Source organism: Homalodisca vitripennis, chromosome 5, assembly GCF_021130785.1.
Source record: "Homalodisca vitripennis isolate AUS2020 chromosome 5, UT_GWSS_2.1, whole genome shotgun sequence".
Lineage (NCBI taxonomy): Eukaryota > Metazoa > Arthropoda > Insecta > Hemiptera > Cicadellidae > Homalodisca > Homalodisca vitripennis.
This window is the reverse complement of record NC_060211.1, coordinates 40,671,638-40,692,918: the sequence shown is the minus strand read 5'-3', so window position 1 is coordinate 40,692,918 and position 21,281 is coordinate 40,671,638. Positions and strand designations below refer to the sequence as shown.

Sequence of the window (21,281 nt, the reverse complement as noted above, 5' to 3'; positions counted from 1 at the left end):
AGAGAAATAAATTGCAAATAAAATAATAGCAACAGCATGGTTTTTTTAAATTTTGTGCACAAAAACAAGTAATATTTTGAAAAATCTAAAAATATCAAAATCTTTTTTTGTTTGTACAGTATTTATTTTTTAAGTATATAACCAAAAATATTACTATCTATTTATTATTAAAGTGTATTATTGAGTAGGTCAAACTGTTTGTAAAGTTGTTATATTTGTTTAATTAATTTCTGATTGTTCCGGCAGGTTGCAGGAGATGGAGACCAGGTTTTGTCGTTTGTGGACTGAGTGTCAGAGATGTCAAGGCAGTCTTCATGAGGAGGTCCTCTGCTCCAGGTATTACTTATTGCAATGTGTGTCAATCTTTAACCCTTATAGGACGAGCAAAGTAACCCCTTATTTATGGCCTACGAAGTACATTGTTCAAGAAGACGATGGTTACATGTAGCCTGTTTATCATAAAAACTAGCAAGCTATATGTAGACCGATTTTGTTTTAATGTTTATGAGCCAAGAAACATTGAAGAATCATAATTCTTCTTTGGTAATATGTGTCCTATGACTTTTCTACAAATATTTTATGCTGTTGTGTTGGTAATGTATAATGTACATCTTTTTTGTAACGTACAGCTGTTGCATCATCAAGACACTGTAGCTGTGTTGATTGTGTTGTGTATGTATGTTTTCATCCTTATTTTCCAACCAATCAACATAACATTTTGTACTATTATAGGAAATAAAGTAAAAAACTTAAAATTGTTTTTTCCTGCAGTAAAAATATTTCTTTTTTTCTTGTAGTAAACTAGTAATAAACAAAATATAACAAAAACAAAAAAAAGACAAAGTAATATTAAAAAAATGTTGTACTCAATCAAATTATTATTGTACTCTTGACATAATTGGTTTGTTCTTAGATACTTAACGAATTAAGTTTACAATATATAAAATTTTATTTATTCAAAATTTACATTTAATTTTTCAAAGTGTTATAATGACTCTATTCACCATATATTTAAAATCTTTTCATTTCACTAGAATTTGTTTTGAAAGTAAATGTGTTCTGTATATTGAATGATATTGGAATTTCTCAATGGCCTGTTAGTGAAGGTAACAGGTTTTCCGGATATTTGCCAATATTATGACAGTCTATGTTGTAGCTATGTGTTAAGTTAGTTATCCACCTGATGAAGAGATCAGATTACAGATCTCGAAACTAGTGTTACTGATTATTTTTATTTCATTGAACGGTGGTAAAGGTCCAAACGTTATACATAGACCTGTTAGTGTCTAGGCTGTATGAATACAAATTAAATAAAGCAGGTTCAAGAACAGATCTCAGAGGAACACCATATTTTATGTGGTTGGATATGGATGGTTTATTTTCAATTTGAACTAGTTGAGTTTGACCATACAAATATGTAATATTATGTAATAGTTTTAATCGTATCTTTGGTCATCACAGTTAAAAATCAATGTGCCAGCTGAATTGAGGTTCACATAGAGTGGTAACCCTTTCCAATTCATTTATTTGTATACGGTTAACATTGATCAGTTACCAACTGGAAATGCTATTACAATTGTGTTTACACTAAGAACAAAACACAAGATATCCACATTTAAAATTTAAAACGTCTAGAGTGTAAATTTATTTTTGTACATGTTTAATTAAATAGTTTTAGCTGCCACGTGTGCAGACTTAAATAAATGTTGTAAACCAACATTACTGTATTAAATTATAAATAAGGTACAAAGCTTCTGATGTAAAGCTCTAATTTTACAAATCCAAGCAAAGTGAATGCCCATGTCATCTATTGGGAAATTTTTTAACTACATAGTCACTCACTAATAACAATACAGATGGTGGAAGTAGTCAAGGCAGAACAGCTCTGACAAAAAATAGTAGTGGGAATTTTATGTTGGGAGACCTCCACAAAATATAAGAAACATTTAAATTCTATAAGTTAAATGGTCTAGTTCTTTCTTGAAATGTTAAATCTGTCTATCAGTGTTTTGTACTATTAGAGGGTAGTGTAGTAAGTTATTACAAATATTATGCTTGGTTATGAAATTTCGGAAAAACTTTAAGAAATGTACTTCTTAATTCCCATTCACCTGATTCAAAATGTTACTTCTCTTTTTATCTAACTGATTTTGGTGTAAAAAAATTACCAGCCTAATTAGATATTATAGTTTATTCTATAACTTATTAATATATTCTATAACTTACGATATGTTGACAGTCGAGATTGCCCCATCTTCTACATGCGCAAGAAGGTGCAGATGGATTTGACGACTCAAGACAAAGCCATTCAGAGATTTGGCAACCCTACTTGGTGATTGTACCTGTATTGTAATATTTGTTATGTACCACTTTTAATTCGTATTAAATACAATTTAAATTTTTAATTATAATGTAAGTTATTTTCCTTTTTAATGTCATATATTTTACTATAAAACTATTATCCCCCTATCAGTTTTAGTTTCCATCTGAACATACTTCTTCCACATATTTGTGTTAAACCATAGAATAAGTATTTATGGAGGCTTCTAAAGTACTGGTAGCAGCAATTAAATTGGGCAAAACAATGCAAGATTTTGGTTAAAAGTTTCTAAAACAAAAGATTCATAAAAGATAGAGCAATTTCTTTCCTCTATCTTTATAGTAAAATCTTCATTGAATGTTTTAAATACCATATTTGTAATAAAATTATTAATTTAATAAATTGTAAATATTTTTACATATTTTTTAGTGTTTGGAAACAAAACATTTTATTATTACTTTTTAGATTTTTCTAACTAACTGTAACATACTTTACCTAAAATATTACAATTTTTTTACATACAGAAAAATTTTGCATGCATATATCTAAAATAAGCTCAAAAAAAAGAGTAATTTTTTACGATTTTGCTGAACATTTACTTAAATTTCTCGTTTCTTAGGAAATTCAAATTACTTTATTCATTGCACACAAAATTAATATGCAACTAATTAAACATACTGTACAGTTGGAAAATAATCCAAATAACTTCATCTTGACGTTATAGTTATTCATCCTTACACAAACTGTGAATCGACAAATGGTTTTTGAGCATGGGAAATAGTTACATATTCCATCCTTCTTCCATCACTTTCACTGATATCAGAATTGCACTCGTAATCACTGTCTAGTATCAAAGCAACAACAAAATCCTGCAGTTTTTTACACCCGTAATTATCAATTTTACAACTAACAAAAAAACACCTAACCTCACATCTAGCAGCTGACAAACGAAAACTGTGATGAAACGTTTCAAGAAATAGATAGTCTAATCAGTGCTCCAAGTAATAAAACAAAATGAAATGTATTATTTTCTTAGTTAAGGGACCATTAAATACTATTGCAACGATATCTGTTGGATGTTTTCAGAACAATGAAGAATGGCCCATAACAATAAAGAGTGGCTAATCATAGAATATGTAACCAGCGTGTGGTTCGGCATTCAGTCTGGGTCATTCTGTATGTAATCAGTGTGAATGTGTTCCCCAATAAGTTAATACTAATTTACAAAAATAAAAAGATTAAAGTGTTACAGGGTTTTAAGATTTTATTGTTAATAGTAGTACTGTGTCTTAAAGAAAACAAATATTTGGTTGAAAATCCTATTTTTATTCGTATGTAGCATTAAAAATAAAACATCTTTGCAGATAATTACTAGTTGTAATTAATAGTTACGTCATCATAATAAATTACAAGATTCATAAGCAGTTTATCCTATTTACACTACATATTTGGACAATTGCAGGGTCTATGTAACGCTAATTTACTAAATAATGAATGCCTAATATTAAATCATTTTGATGTGTGTTGAAAAAGCTGAGTGCTGTGAGCTCTGAGCGCCGTAAGTTCTGAGCGCACGGAGACTTACGGGGAAGGATGAAAGTTGACAGCCAGGACTGGCTAGGCCCTATCATAACCCTAATTTAAAACTATCATTACCTAACCTTAAAAATAAAAGAAATATACTTCGTGTATGTTCTTGAATCTGGTGCCTAGTTACCATTGTGGCACTGGGTAACCTCGTCACTTTGCTTGATAGAACAGATTTATTACTTTAGCAGTACGGATTTCTGCTTGGCACTCGGAGCAGGACACAATAATTTTTTACACATTTTATATTGAAATTCATATAAAAGTAGATGAAATACAACAAAGTATTCACGAATTTGTGCGTAGTATGCAAATTACGGATTTCTGAAACATGTTTTATTTATTGGCTGAGCGTTAGCTAAACCTATCACTCGTGGGGCTGCATTAATTTCATTTCTGACTGTCTGTTCATACAATATCTCAATAACAAACTGACCTCGTTCTTTTCTACTCTCCATTTTTATCTTCGCACATACCTGTCCTTAGTTGGTAATTTGATATGAGAATAATGATTATATACTTGTAGTTAATCAATGGATATCTTAATTGGGGGCATATGTTTTCAAAGAATGTTTTAAAACGCTTGTTTTTTTAATGTGACATAAATTTCTACAGTAGTGGCAATCCACGAGGGAAAGTATTTTAAAATTTGTAATTTCTAATGAAATTAAAAGTTTTTGTTTACAATTCTGTTATGAATTATCAGTACCAAAAAAAAACTCCCAGTATTCAAAATAAAGAGTTTTAAACATTGATGGTTGTGTGTTTTTTTTAAATATAGTAATTACAATAAAATGTAACATTTTCAAATCTAAATATTATTGTGTTATGTTTATTATTATTATTATTATATGTTATTATTATTTCAATATTTTATGTTTATTGTGACAATTATCAGAGTTTTTCATGAACTCAGTGAATTTGGATGAAACCTTTACTGTTCGAATAGAAAAGAAAACCATTAAGTTTCTGTTCAGTTATGTCAATAGTAAATTTCTCACAAAAACAGGACAATATCCTGATCTGCTTTAAGTTTTCCAGCTAGAAAATTATTATATATATATATATATATATATATATATATATATATATATATATATATATATATATATATATACAAGAATATCTTCTTAGCAAAAATATAGCTGGATATTTTCAAAGTTTTACCTCATTTCTAACTGGAATTAATATAGAAACTAATATAAGCTCCATCTTCAACATTATGTTTTATGTTTCTCAGATTGTGTTTCTACTCACATTACAGAATTGAGTTTTGAATAATAAACATCATAATTTTGAATTAAAAGAAATTATTAATTAAAACTAATTAAATTCTTTCTCAAATAATTGAGATGATTATTGGGTGATTGTTTTCTTTAACTGTAGATTATAATAACTAAAAAAGTTAAGTTGTAATCAATATTTCAAGTCACAAATGAACACAGAATCCAAGAGGTAGTTTCAGCATAAGAAGAGGAGGCAGAACTTATTTGGAGGGTTGAGAATCATCTGTCATTTTCAGACGATAGATGTCCCTGACAGGTATTGAAAGTGAAAGCGTTTAAGTGCTACCTGAAATAACATCTTCAAAAATATCTTGTATATTACATTTTGTACAAACTATCAACCTGATGTTTTATCTGATATGTAATATTATTTAATGGAATTTAGGAGATTTGTACGGATAAAGCAAAATTAATTTTATTAACCCTAAGGGAAAAGTGTCAAGAATTTTAAAAGATAAATTCAGAGAAAACAAGTAGAATATTTTTAAAAAATCAATGGACAGAGCACACTCTCTCCCTTGGCACATGAAATGTATACGGTAGTTTTTATATTCATTGGTATAGTGCTGTTTTCAAAGTTGCTATAATAGCCTATTACCGGGTTTATTTCATTAGCTGTACAAAATAATTATTGATGTTAGGAGGCATTTTCTCATAATATACACATGAAAACATTAGAAACATGTGATACAAAGTGGATATCCTTTTTGTATGAGGTGAAGTGAAATGTGGGAGTTAATGGTTTTGGGCTACTAGGAACAAAAAATAAAAAATTGTAGTACTTAACTTGTAATTTTACATATTCTAACAATAAACTAAAAATTTCCAAAGCCTTAAAGTACATTATACACACTATTTATTACAAAATTCACTCCTTTTAGTACATTTTTAATAAGTGGTAGTCAGCGAAAAGGCACCATGCACAGAGCTACTTCACAGTTGGTGCACATGTACTGCATCTTTCATCCACAATGATTAATTTCAGCAATGCGTTCATTTACCAAACTCCTGTTGGAATCACTTGAATTGTTGTTCCTTGGTTGATTAATTGAGTCCACATTCCAAACATCAGAAAAACTCACAATTCTGAATCATAAGTCAGAACTACATATTCAGACAAATCTAAAAATAATAAAACATAATTATATTACAACTAGTTCCTGCCATACTGTTGAAGCACAATCAAAACTTGCTGTTACAACTTGAAAAACTAGAAAACTATAACGGTCTGTTTCTTTATCCCAGTAGAACTTCAAAACGTGCTTTTGTAACAATTAGCGTACTTAGCTGACCGTCAGAATGTAGGTCAGCGTGTATAATCTTACAGCTGTAAGAAACATGATAACGTGTGTGACAGTCAAAGGGTCAATATATAAAAAAACAGAACTATCGATATTATATTTAGCACAACAATGTGTCTAAAATATTATGTAAAAATTAAAGGTATGAAATGAAAGAATTAATTTAGTATACATACTTATAAAAGGTATAACATAACCATAACCACTAAATATAAATAATTATACAGGAAATAGAACATTTTTCTAAATTCTATTAAATGATCTCCCCTCTAAAGCAATGTCCAGCTGCTTTGAAAAAGTGAAAATGTCCTCTACAGAAAATTGTATTTCTCTTCTATGTGATTCACAGAGATGATCTGCAAAGCTAGTTTGTTACTCCTAGATTCTCTTTTACAGTATGAAAATTAAAATAATTTTCATTTTTATGGAAGTCACTTTTAGAACTAATATTATTTTTACAATTTGAAATTGTGTTTACAATTGGTATAGATCACTTAAGGGGTGGGGAATTCACGGCAAAAGAAATAAAAATATTATTTTTCTTGTAATCTCTTCACTTATTTGAATTCCCCATTATTTTAAACCACAACAATATATACTATATGCCTTTTAAAACAATTTTAATATAAAAAGTCATTTAAAGTAGTGGATTTCAATGTTTAAAGTAAAAATTTAACTTGTTTCTATTATATTCAAAGTTATTTATATTGATACATAAAGTCTATAAGATATAGAGCAATATTTATAAATTATTAATTAAAATGTTTGAGATATTGTGTGGTCAGACAGAAATGAAAATTTTCCAGCTCTTCGGCTGGATAGACTGCTATTACTTTGCCAAAAAATATCATAAAAATAATCTATAAATAAATTGAATGTAATGAATTAAGGTGGTGTAGACTCTGTAACAACTAATAAAATTATAAACTTTGATGAATGTTGTCCTTGGTTTCTCAGCAGTAAAAATGTTGATTCTGGCAAAGAATACCCTTAAAAATATATTTCAAACAAGTTTGCTATTTAAAGGACCATTCAGCTGACATGAGGACAATACAGACATCAGGTTGGGAGTGTGTGTGACAGGACCATTACTACCTGTGGAGTGTGGGGGTGGTTGGTAAGATATAACACTGAGCGTACCACTCAGTCAGCCTGACGTGACATGTTGCCGCTGCTGCCACTACTGCTGGTCACGACTGGCTCCATCTCCGTAGCTCAAGACGTTAAGGACGGCTACAATATTTATAAAGGTAGATATTGAATTCTTCACAAAACTGAGGTTTCAGGAATTGCTGTTTTAACTATAACAAAAAAAAAAAAAAAAAAAAAAAATAAAAAAATAGAAATTTGTCTCTTTAGGAAATAAATAAATAATAAACAAATAAATAATATTTTAATAATATTAACAATAGATAATTTCTCACTTATAAGTTCAAAAAGAAAGATTAGAGAAAAATGAGTTATGAGTAAAACTGGTATATTTACGTTATAAAATAAATTGTATATTATTAATTATTAACGTAGGTATGGAGAAGAGGGGTTGATTCAATGTGAATGTTGTTGATTCAGATACACCTTTTTTTTATCTCTCCAGATGATCATGACTCCAAATTCCAGGAGTAAAGTCTGTGACAGAGTCGGATATCAGACACTGCACTAAGAGGAAAGTGAACTGAAGCTACTCGTATACTCAACATTCACATTGAATCCTAACAGTTTGAATTTTAAAAAGAAAGGAAAAAATAACAATTTGTGATATAATTTTACAGATGTTAGAGGGTTTGGATATATCACGAGTTCACTACTAATGGATACTGTCATGTATCAATAGCCTTTGACTGCACAAATCATCAGCTGTTGTGGAATGTAACTTGTTTAAAAAAAATGTCACCAATTAATTTTTTGAAATTTTCTCTAAAAATTAGATTTGGAAAAATTTTAAATAAATTACAAGAATTCTAAAAGGTATTACCAGTTGGAAAGAGATATTAGCTGATAGTGTTTCTCAAATTACAATTTAATTTGTTTTGTAAATTATTGATCTAATATATAGAGGAACATAATTTTATTTACTGAAGGTATATTCTCTTTAACACAGACAAAATCACAAACACTAAAATTCTGCACCACTAACCTAAATTTCCAGATATTTATAATTATTTTAAAAACGATGATTTAAAATATTCCCAAGCAAAACTTTTCAACATTCCAAACTATTTAAAATAACATGTTTATAATATGAATTTGAGTTTTTAAAATAGTGATAATTGCAACATTTAAAATGTACATTTTTATATCTGAATTCTTAAATAGATGTATAAATACAAACAAGGGTAATAATCTATTTATTTGTTTAAAGCCATACATTCAATTTTGCGTTGAAATAATACAATTACACAGGTCTACAAAATAATACTTATTGAAAGTTGTTTCTATTTTAATAGCTGAATGATATGTACTTTCAGTGCTGAATTCAAAAGTGTAATTCATTTTTTCGATCACGTCAGGTTATCTCACAAACAAGGATTGTGTATTTGTAGAAAATCCAAATAAAGTCTGTTTCAAATTTTTTCTTTGTTTATAGATTTTATTAAACACAAAAGAAATACTATAGTTTACATCTAGAGTACAGAACTTTAAAAATTTACAAAATTTCATAATCAAAAGTTTTTATTACAGTGTTTTTGTTTCTCATTAAAGTTTCTTTTTTGCTCACCCTCCTAACCCACAGTAGTTGAGGGTCGTTTCTTTTAAACATCCAACAATAGTCTGGTATCATCCCTGGTACCTTCTTTCTATTCCCTTGATGTCTTGATGGAACCTTTCCCACTGTTCTTCACTTACAGCACCAAGGTTTACTAGAAAGTAGTCCAATGTGAGTGAAGAGAATGAACTTTTATGGTCATGTTACAACCAAGTTTCTTGAAGTTTTTCACCATATCTGCAACCATTGACTTGTAATTCGTATCCTTTTTGTTTCCGAGAAAACTGGTTGCAACTAATTTAAAAGATACCCATGCCGCTTTCTCATTTGTTTCCAGTTTATTCTACAAGTTGGTAGCTCTCATAAGTTTTCTTATGTCTGGCCCTACAAACACTCCTTCTTTTAGCTTTGCCTTGGACAAACCAGAAAACTGCTTAAAAAGGTATCAAAAACATACCTCTTCTTTTGAGACTGCTTTCACAAACTTTTTGATTACATCCAACTAAAGTGAAGTGGGGGAGTAATATATATTTGGGATCAACAAGACTTTTCCTCTCAAAATTTTTAACGCTCAACTCCAAGGACTTCTTCATTGGCTACTCCTTTTATACAATGTTGCTTTCTGTCTAGACTGTTTCACCAACAGAGAAGCAAGTGAACTTTGTGTAATCACCTTGTTGATCAACCAACATAGAAATAACTTTCAAATCACCACATATTTTCTGATTGTGAATAACCAAGTTTGTGTAACAAAATTTCAAGATTTTAATAATATTCTTTAAAATGTCCAACAGGCACTGAAACATACTCACTTCCATTGTGCAGGAGAACTGTTTTCAGGCTTCTTTAGGATGAGTAAAGAAAGTCTCCATTCTTCTAGAACATATTCTATCTTAAAACTGCACGCATATCTTTGCTGAAAACAAGGCCACTTTCCTGAGAGAACAAACTCCTTTTCACTGTTTTCTCGCAATCAGCTCTTAAAATACTATAAAGTTCACTGATTATATCTGAGACAACTTTTCTATCACAGACCTGTGTTTTCTGTATTAAAATGTAATATTTAATTTTTAAATAACTTTAATTTTAAATTCAAACAGTTTTGTTTAATTCACTAAAATGAAATTATTTTAACAATTATTGTAAAATTCAAAACCTGATAAAATTATAATGAAAATAAATTTTAATTCTAATGCAAATACTATAGGAGCTAGAAAACGTTATACAATACAAATTTGTTTGGTTTGCTGCAATATATAAAAATGATGTACACGGTACCTTTTTTTAGTATTTAAACATTTTTAGAAATGATTTTTCTAAATTCTAGCTTTGATTGCATGGAGAGAGTTTTGAGAAAATATCTTATTGGGTACTGAAACCTATTTAATTAATTTAATATTGAAATATTTCATATTTAATGGCAAAGTAAATATTTTAAACACATATTTTTTATCTTCACACTCAAAGTTAAAATGTGTGATACAAAAAATCTACATTGCATACTTTTTGGACCACAAGTATAATTTAGTTTTGTTTTCACAACAAGTGTTTGACTTGCAAAGAGTTTGAAAGTTATGTGTAAAATTAAATGTAATACTCAAATCTCAAGATTTGAATTTCCGGGACAGTTATTCTACCATTCTAGGATAATTCTTCTGTCACAATCGATAAACACCTGTATATTTGTCAATTTCTTCCAATCATGTCACCACTTTTGAGCTGAGAAGTAAATAATTTTTTATATATTTACGATGAAGAAATGTGACAAGTTTCAGAAGCAAGACTCCAACTATTGTGACTTTAGTAATGAATAAATGAAACCTAAATGGTTTGATGTTTTAAAGAATGGTCAGTGTACACTAGAAACAAATGATAAAAAAATGTATCAGCTTACTGAATTCTATTTTAAAAATATTCTGTATTTTTGTTTGTATTTAGACATGCAGAGAGGAAAGGTGGAAGAGTTGGAGAGGCTGGTTAGTGATGTTGACTTCCAGATAGACCATGCAGAACATACCTGTGAGTCCTATGAAGCTCAATTGTGATAATAGTCCATTTACTTGCTAATTGAATAGCAAGTAACCTCATCTTTCGCTTTTTCAATACTGATATTTATTGACTATATCATAAAATTACATCAAATGTAGTATTATGTTGAAAATTATTATAAATGATATAAAATTCTGAAAGGTACAAATCTATTATGTTTTCAATAGTTAAATTTTTTCATTTTTTTTGGCGCTTTTGCTGTTTTGATAAAGTGGTTACACTGTTTATAAGAAACTACACAGTGAAAAAAAATAAAAGGAACCTTTCTTCAGTTCATACAGATACTATTGAGAGTCTAAAAAGAACAGTACTAATAGGTTTCTCTGTGCATAAAGCATAAATCCATGCAACATTTCATGTCCCAGTTTTATGACATTCTTAATCATGGGTGTCTGTAAAGGGGAGCTTAGGGAGCTCAAGCCCACTCCCCCCAAAATTTTGAAAGGCAAAAATTAACATTGCACTCGGTAGATGTTTTAGCGTAGAACATATTTACAAGGTTTTAAAACACGAAAATTTCCTGGGGAAAGATTCCCGAGCCCCTATATTTGGAGGATTATTTTATACCTCCTAAATAACCCAGTGTGTTCAGCTCCCATTCCCCCGAAATAATTTTTCTATACACGCCACTGACCCTAATTTATTTTACACACAAAATCTTTGTTTTCTAGTGTTTATATTCTTATAAATATAACATAATAAAATTAAATTACAAGTAGAAATTGTAATAGAAACGTTATATAGAAATAATAAAAATATAAGATTTCGGAATGTCAGCATTATTGAACATTATATTGCTGTCCACATAAAATTATCCCCTTTTATTTCTTACAATTGGGTATTAATTAATAAGCTTTTCTTAGCACTCTGCAAAAGGCTATGCAGAAATTCAAAATGCTCAGAAACACATGCAAATAAACATAAAAAACCCACAGTTAGAGCATAAGCACTAGGGGTTGCCAAAAAAGTAGCCTCCTACAAAACTTCTGTTGTGACAATTTTATGGAACCGTTTGCTTGAAAGACTGAATAAAACCAATAAGAGTTTTTTCTAAAAGAAGATGGTAACATGAAAGAGGCAGTACAGCTGCTGGAGTCCATGTTATGGATGTACATCAGGATTTTTCAGCACTGGAAATTGAAACCCAAAGTTTATTGACACTGTTGACTGAAAAAATTTCAATGAAAGAAGATGAAATAAAACAATTGAAAAGAAGAAAAATTTGATGATGAGACCCTGTACGCAACAGATCATGAATTAATATTACAGGGAAGAGATACAGTGAGAAGGTAAATATTCAATAAAGTTTGTGAAAGAATAGTTTCTGAATTAAAAAAGAGACAAGGAAAACTTCAGCATATTTTAAACGTCAGAACTTGTTTTGTGTTTAAGATGATCAACTTTCAAAAAGTCACCTAAAAAATCTATCTGAAGTTTATTCAACGTAAATATGAGTAAGAATTGTCCAGGAAAATGGTATAAGCTTATAGTGACAAACAACGGGCTAAAAGAAACCTTTCCCAATCTAGAAACTATCTTGAAAATTTTTCTTACAATTCCAATATTTAATGCTTTCGGATTAGAGGTCCATTAATTAATGCTTTGAAGAGGATAAAAACTATCTTTGCACAACTCTTCAGAAGATCATCTGAATGACTTGGCAATTCTTAACATTGAAAGTGACTCTTTGAAAAATATCAGTTATAACAAACTGATAAACTCTTTTGCTACTCAAAAAGCCAGAAAAAAATGTATGTAGACTTTGCTTTACAAAATGTAAATATTAAGAATAAGCTACAGTTTCTTACAATTTTATTATCTATAGTTATTACAGCTATTATTTTCAATACATCCTTAAAAACATATTATAATATTGCTTTTTCTGTGTCATTAAGATTTAATTGACAAAAATTCCCATTGTGAAGTTATAGTGCTAGTTATTAATAATAATGTACTTTACACTGTACAAGTTTTATTCATTGAAATTCTTTCCTATGGGTAAATGAAACATGTTGGTATTTAACTGCAGACAAGGGGCCCACTGAGATTGTCAGTTTTACAAGAATTTTAGAACTTTACTGAATATAATTTAAAACTATACATTTGAACAGGTTTTTAATCTTATGGAAAGGTAACATTTTGTAGATGCGTGGAATCAGAGTTTAGTCAGTAAGAACACTATTTCTGCTGTAGTATCAAATTTATTTTTATTTTAGACTATAATCTTACCTCTATATTCTTATTATAAGAGTGCAAACCATACCATTACATGTTTGATATTATGTTGAAGAAGTTTAAATTATACAAATTCACAATGCCCGTAGGAATAAGATAAATTTGTCTCTCTCTCTAGGGCCAAGCGTTGGGGGAAAGTTTCATATGCTCAATAGTGCCAAGAGGACCATTAACCAATTTAAGAGTGAGTACAGCACTTTACTTACAACTTACAGGTTTAAGAGAGTTAGGTTCTAAAATTACTAAATGTTCCCTATCTACAGTAATCTCAATGCGATATACATTTGAAGTATTTTAGATTTTTGAAAGACTATTTGAAACTAAAAATTTATATAACATCCAAATTGTGAAAACAATATATAACAGCTATGGCTGCAAGGCGTATCATTTTTGGGTTTTAATGTGTAAAGTATAAAAGCACCAACTTTTTGCTACATTATTTTTGTCAAAATGTAAAATTCTGTTAGAAATTGAAAAAAAAACTTGAATTTTCTATTCTTGTTTTGACCCTGTCTTATGTTGCCTGTTCTCAGGCCAGTGGCCCTTGAGGACGGGTAGAATATAAAACATTCACAATTATTTAACCTTTTGTAAGGTAGAATATTTTTATTACCATATTGCCTGCAGTATTTGTCCATGTAATACAGTAACATGTCCACTGTAATATTTCCATAAAAGAATACGTGTGCATTTTTCAACATGTGCTTTTTCTATTCTGTCTTCTACATTTAAAATTCGACGCTTTCAAAGAAAATGGCATTTTATAAGAATTGTGTTTTTATATTGTAAACATAAACCAAAATTAGGGCTATGAACTTATAATTACTTCGAAAATACTTGAATTATACATGAACTTTATTCAATAACTCAACCTCATTTATTTTCTTTTAATATTACGCTGAATTTTTGAGTAGAAATATAAAATAAATTTAAACCGATATACTCAGCAATATTATGTTTTCAGATCAAATGCTCTCTAAAGATAATGATGATGGTGAAGACATTGAGCAAGGCGATGAAAGTGAATCGGATATGTCTGATGAAGGTAAAATAATTATTTACTGTAATATGCTAAGTACTATTGAATTGAATTTTTTACATATTTAAGGGTTATAAACAGATGACAGATAATATTTATGGTGATAACGACCCCAAAAGGACTGTATGATCTTATAAATCTTTTAAAATCTTCATTATCCAACAATTAACAAACTTATTTCTATTACAATTTGATTTAGATATTATATAACGTTAGTTGATGTAAATGAACAAATCTGGACATATGAACTAACTATTCTCTATGTAGTACGTGTTAAATCCAGTAGTTTTAGTATATTAACAATAAATAATTATAAAAAAATAGCCCTAGATGGAAATGTACAGTAATTAAATATACTTAAGTACACTAAGAAGTAAGTTATATTATAAATTTAATGTTTTTCAGTTTTAGATGAAGATGACGTCACAACTGGAAGAATTCTTATCCCGAGAACACATGGTAAGTAAAAATACTTAGCTATGTGAAGCATCAGATGTCCAAGGTACACCAGGTTCATGAAGGAGACAAAGTACAGCATTCATAAAGCAGGTTCAGAAGTTTGGTGTCTTGAATTTCTCCTTAATATTGGGAAACCGTACTCTAGTCTAATAGTGTGACTCTTTAATTTCGAGGAAAATGTGAATAAAAAAACAGGAATATGTATTGCTATAAAACAGATGTATGATAACTGTGCATGTAGCTCCAATGTACTATTTATAGCACATTGCATCATTATGGCTGCCATTGAACATTGAAATGAAGAAAATCTACACTTATTCAATGTGAGGAACCTAATTCACAGTTATAACACTAAACATAGAGACTTAATTTATTAAAATCAGTTAGACTAACCAAAATCCAGTACACATATCTATATGCTGGGATAAACCTCTTTAATAAGCTGTTGTTATTGTTAGGGATACTAGTTGTAATAATTTTAAGAATGTTATGTAGAGGTGGCTCATACAAAACGCTTTCCACTGCATTAAGGAAATGCTATCCTGTAGTACCAGCAGCTTACAATTTTATCACTCTGACTTGTACTATAACTAAGTATTACTCTTATCTGTTTTATTAGTGTTATCTTTTAATCTTATGCAATTACCATTGTCTTTATTTACAGATAGGCCTATGCTATCTTACTATTTATGCTATCTTAGTATTGCTCCTTAGACTTTGTTATAATCCATTATATTATGTAGTACGATAGTAAAATATTCTTGAAATTATTATTCTTGATTTTCGTGGGTTCTTCCACTGTAATACCCATAATATTCAATCCTGAATTTTTCAGAATCAAAAGGGTTTATTCTTGAACATAGAGTACGGAATTGGTGTTAATAAACATTATAATAATTAATGTACAGAAAACATGAGCACAAAGTTTGATAGTCATTCAAGCTGAGCAGTGATCCAGGAACTCGTTCATCGTGTAAATCTATCCCTCCATGAGCCGTTTTCGTAGCATTATCTTCAGCACCTTAACATTATGTGTCTTCAGCTCCGCAGGAAAGTATATTGAAGAACTTTGCCCCCACATATGAAGGTTTCTTTTCCAACAGGGCAGTTCTGTGGTGTGGAATAATGAAGCCTTCTGCATGTCGTGTAGGTTGTCCATGAAAATCTTTGTCTTTTGGTAAGTCAATATTGCAGGCAAGTGAAATGAAATCAATTATATATGGGGATGTAACAGTCAGTATATTAAGATTCTTTAAGCGTCTCTAAAGCTGTCATATGTCAGAAAGTTAACTATGCTCTCAGAGAGAGCTTTCTTTTGTAGAACCATAATTCTTTGCAGATTTTCTCAAGGACTGTTTCTTCATAGGAGTATATCGTACTTATTACGTAACTCAAAAAGTGCATGATAAGTTGCTTGTTCTGTGGACTTCAGTTGCTTTAGTGACTTGGATCTTAAATAACTGGGTTCTCATTAACAGATCCTCGAGTACAGCTTCTAAGGATAAGGAGATATTCAACTCCAGAACTTTGAACCTGGTTTCTCTTTGACATGATATCCGGCATGAACCTGATGAACCCTGAACATCTCAGTGCTTACATATCTTTTTTTATGTGGCTCTTAAACTCTAGATAGCTATATTTGTCAGGATTCTGCATAATTTATTATGGATTTCAGCCTGTAGTGATGATTGTAGGCATAAGAGTTTTTCAAGGCATTTTAAGTTTCAAGGTTAGATTTTAAAGATCTTTGGGTTTCTTGACCCCCATGTCTCCGGTTTCTTGGACCTTTAATCTACACTGCTCTCAATGTTCCCATTTAACTTGTCAGGTTGAGGACTAAACTGTAAATCAATCTCCAAGTTTCTTGCCATTCATTCTTAGGCATCCTAATTCTACAGAATCTTATGTCTTGATCTCATTGACATAACATTGGCTACCCGTATGCCTTTTTAAAGAACTTAAGTTGTAGGTAATTTATTTTTTAGCCTCTTATTTTATGACGTCATTGATTTGGAGATCTGAATATACAGGTACCCAAATGTATAAATTCTTGTTGAGCCTCAATTCTTTTTGCCGGTGAATTTGGTCTTCCTATTCTCTTGGTCTTAGTAGACAAGTATTTCTCTATCAAGTTCTGAGATTTTAACTGAAGTATCATATTCATAAAGATAAAATTCATTGTACCCAGTATACAAATATTTCCATGAATAAAGAGTTCTCCAAAATTTAAAAAAATTATCTAAGTTTAATTTTTAACTCCACTTCAGATTACCCTATTCTACAAACATACAGCATATTATGACTTTCACTTTGTCATCCAGACCTAAATCCAATAGAATTAACTATGGAGGAGGTGGAAGGGTTTAAACATTCTAGCTGTAATGTAGTCTTTGCCTAAAAATAGTTATTGTACGTTAACAGTAGATGTTTATACAATGATTTTCACTGCTCTGAAGGTGATTTTAGTAAATTAGTAAATTGAGGATATCCCAAATTAAATCATAGCTGACTCAATATTTCAGTGATGTGAAGGTGGACAATGTCAAGCTCAAGCTATGTGCCATATTGTGGGGATTGAGACTGGCTGTGTCTCAATCGGCCAACAATTATCTCTTCAGGTGATCCTATACACAACTAATATATCACAACTATGACTCAATATTTCAGTGATGTGGAAGGGGGAGGATGCCAAGCTCAAGCGAGGGGCCATATTGTGGGGATTGAGACTGGCTGCGTCACAATCGGACAACAATCGTCTCTTCAGGTGATTCTTTATCCTACACAACTAATCTGTGATGTTTGAAAATGCAAACCACCTTTGAAAAAACATTTTTAATGCACTATTTTGTATTAAAAATTTGTGATAGTTTAACAGAATTTAAAAAGGCCACATCCAATATTTCAAGAACTAGCAAAATATAATATAGTTGAAAAGAATTTTTTTGCATAGGGTTGTGTTATTCATAATATTATAACCCATGCTTATTAATCAGTCCAAAATTACATATGCAGCAGCATAAAAAATACCTTGAATTGAATAAATTTGAATTTTAATCTCAAATATCTGAAAGTAAACAAAGATGAAGGCGTCCTGTACTCAAGTAACTTATAGAGTAGATTTTTACAGTAACGTATGGAAAAACAATCGATTTTGCCCCTTTAGACGTTTTTAGGTTACAATTCACCATTTAGATGTCATTCTTTTGTCAATACATAAAAGATCTGCTTCAAGTATTTGTCATATAGTTTTGTTAGGTACATAATTTTCTACTGGTAAGGTAAAGCAAAATGTTAATATCGCTACTGTTACTGTTATGTTTCCTAGGGTAATTAGTATTATTCAGATTGAGGATGTGTTTATTACAATAAAACACATATGAACATTCTAGCAATTGACTTTTAAATGATACATTGTATTAATACAGTTTTACTCCATAAAATGTTTACTTATTTTATAAACGATATGCAATTCTATACGTAGTATCAAGATAAGAGTTTCTGATGATGTTACAAGTTGCCAGTATGTTGGCAACTCTGGCACAACCAAACAAACTCACCTGGAGCTAAAACGTAATTGTCACATGTAACGCATCTTCTCTATAATTGGTGTATTTGTTAAAGGTCTATAATCTTGGGAACCAGAATATATTTAACTTCGGAATAGGTTTTAATTGTGCATTAGATTAATCAAATTTAAGTTCACTTATTTGAATGAATACTTATTCAATTATTATGTATTTGCTATTAGTTATTGTTTGAAGACTAAATCTGAATTATTTTCAGGGACCTGATCTTCCTGTCAAAGACAGGAAAATATATGCCTTTGAGTTTTTATAAAGGCATTAAAGAAGAATTGCTAGCCACTTCTAAAACAGTGTGTGAACAGCTTCACAGAGATCATCCTCAGTGCAACTGAGTTGTCTTTGATGTAAAAATCTGTCTGATTAAAACGAAATTCAAAATAAGATATTTGGGAGTACAACTTCATTTTACCTTTCTGTTCACACCTTCACTGCAGCTTATACTGAGTGATGGTAAGTATGCTAATAAGGCAGCAAGCTCACTAAGGCGTTTTTTGCAGTCGAAACGTTTTAAACTACTGAACAATAACTGTCATTACAATATGTGTAGTTAAAACCTTCACTGCTGGTCTATACTGAGTGAAAAGTAGTCCAATAAGACAGCAAGCATACTAGGGCGACTGTTGCAGTCAACATATTAACAGATGAAATTTTAGTAACACAATAGTGCTCATTGTAACAGCTTAATACCAAATAAAACCAACAGTTTTCTAAAATACTTATTTAGTTCAAAATTATTGTACATATTTTTGCAATGGTATTGGAACTTAATACAAGTTATTAATTTCAAAATGAACAACTTACACCAATCAAATGGAAGGTCAGTTTTATATTTTTAGACTACAAAGAATGTCTGTATAGTAATATTTCTTGCAAGTGCAAAATATAGATTGCACTTTTTATAAAACTTTAAGATTTATTCTAAATATTATTTAATAGTGTTGGTAACTTTGATCTTTTAAAGTTACTCAATTTCCAATTCAAGAAAGAGATCGTTGGGGTCACCAATGTTTTCCCAGAAACTATCCACTTCGTCCTCCAGTAGCCCAAACTCCTCTATTTCCTTTGACAAGTCTGCATCATTGCTCAGATCGATCCAGATGTCCATATCCTCTACAGGCTGTTCTGGCTTCTCTGTGGAATTGACTGTGGCTTCTTGCGGGCTTTCAGTAACTGTCTTGATTTTTGGCTCCCTTTTCTTGTATTGCTTCCTAACCAACTTTCTCTTTACGTATTTCCGTTTCACTCTCGCCACGGGCGGCTCACCAGGTTCTGCACCGGTTTCCATCTTTGTGTCATTTATTTTGACTGGAAGAGGAGAATAACTGTTGCAATTCTCTTCTGTATTTTCATCTTTAATCTTTGTTTTTGGCTTTCTCTTGTATTGTCTCTTGACCTTAACTTCCTTTGCCGCTTTTTCCGTTCCTTCCAAATCCATGACCATTCCAGAGTCACAGCTCGTATCGTCCTCACTGATAGATTCCGCTCTTTCTCTTCTGTGGTTTCCGCTCATTCCTGGCTCTGGCCCCGGCTCTTCGAAACCTCGGCTCTTGCTTTGTACGCTTCACCCTAACCACGTCCGATGGACACGCAGAGTCAGAGCTGGTGTTTGTCTTGTCATCTGCTTCACTTACCTCATTTGTCACAACACTGTTCAAGCTCTCCTTTTTTGTAGGCTCCAACTGAGGGTTCACCATCAGGCTTGTCGTATGGGGAGCAAAACTTACCCAGAACCTGTACATAAAAATTGCATACATTTTCTTTAAAGATTGTTTTATCATTTAATCATTTCAATATGGTGTTAAAATTTTTTTATATTTAGTCACAATTTTCTGTCAATCTTTGTAACCGATACGTTTACATTATAATAAATAGTAACAAGATAGGTTTTGTGAAAAATATATTAGCTTTAGACTCTTTGTCTTTACAGGGTCGTTTTACAATGGGTGCGGCGTAGGGCAGCTATGTGTGGTAAATGAAAAATAAAATTTTGATAGAAACAAATTTTAGATTTATTGAATAAAAACTAATACTAATGAAACATAATTTTGATGAAATGAAATTATGGCTATGCTTAAAATAACATCCTACAACACAAAATCCAATTAGCTTGAAATAATTAATTAGAAAATACCCCTACTCCCTAGCAGTTAAAATTTAGAGTCTGATTAGTTAAAAATGTTGATCAAAAAGGTTTTAAATACTCTTAAACATATTCACCAAATCCCATGATGGCGACACGGCGGTCCTCACAGATAATTGAAAAATTTAAATTTGGATCACATTGAAAAAAGACTGATTAATAATTGAAAAATTTTGAAAACTGTTTCACAACGTACTACATCATCAAGAGGTCGAGGAAGAAGACTCTCTCTTTCCCAAACTCCGCGTCAGTAGCGCAGAGAAGGAAAAGTGATACCCTTCAAAACGGAAATTTTCCGTTTTTCTGGTCGAAAAATGATCCGCTTTTACTTCTGGCTAACAACCCACTCGAATTCGGTGCGCAGAGAACGAGTTTGCGTTCCCGCGGGGTCGCTAACCCTCCAATGAGAGTAATCCTTACGTTTAGCCAATCGTGGCACGCGTTTTTGCCGTGTTTACCTTTGTTCTTTGATGTTGATGAGGAACTATCGAGTTTTATTAAATATGGCCACTTTACCATTCGAGATTTATGTTTGAGGTTACAAAACTGTCAGTGACGGGCTATGTCACCATGCACA

General features: G+C 30.8%; 2 protein-coding genes across 3 annotated transcripts in view; both read left to right on the top strand.

Annotated features, from left to right (window-relative positions):
• Positions 1-2,405, top strand: part of LOC124362054 (DNA polymerase delta catalytic subunit) — a 42,521-nt gene extending 40,116 nt beyond the window's left edge. For both annotated transcript variants that reach the window (XM_046816208.1, XM_046816209.1), the window contains 2 exons: positions 247-336; positions 2,240-2,405. In XM_046816208.1, the coding sequence (XP_046672164.1) occupies positions 247-336; positions 2,240-2,336 (187 nt within the window). In that variant the 3' untranslated portion in view covers positions 2,337-2,405. The remainder of the gene's footprint in view (positions 1-246; positions 337-2,239) is intronic.
• Positions 2,406-7,533: 5,128 nt separating this feature from the next.
• Positions 7,534-18,949, top strand: LOC124363822. The gene is made up of 7 exons (XM_046819085.1): positions 7,534-7,744; positions 11,137-11,217; positions 13,601-13,666; positions 14,447-14,527; positions 14,927-14,980; positions 17,648-17,744; positions 18,764-18,949. The coding sequence occupies exons 1-7, from the start codon at positions 7,657-7,659 to the stop codon at positions 18,894-18,896; spliced, it is 600 nt and encodes a 199-aa protein (XP_046675041.1). The 5' UTR covers positions 7,534-7,656; the 3' UTR covers positions 18,897-18,949.
• The last annotated feature ends 2,332 nt before the right edge of the window (positions 18,950-21,281 follow it).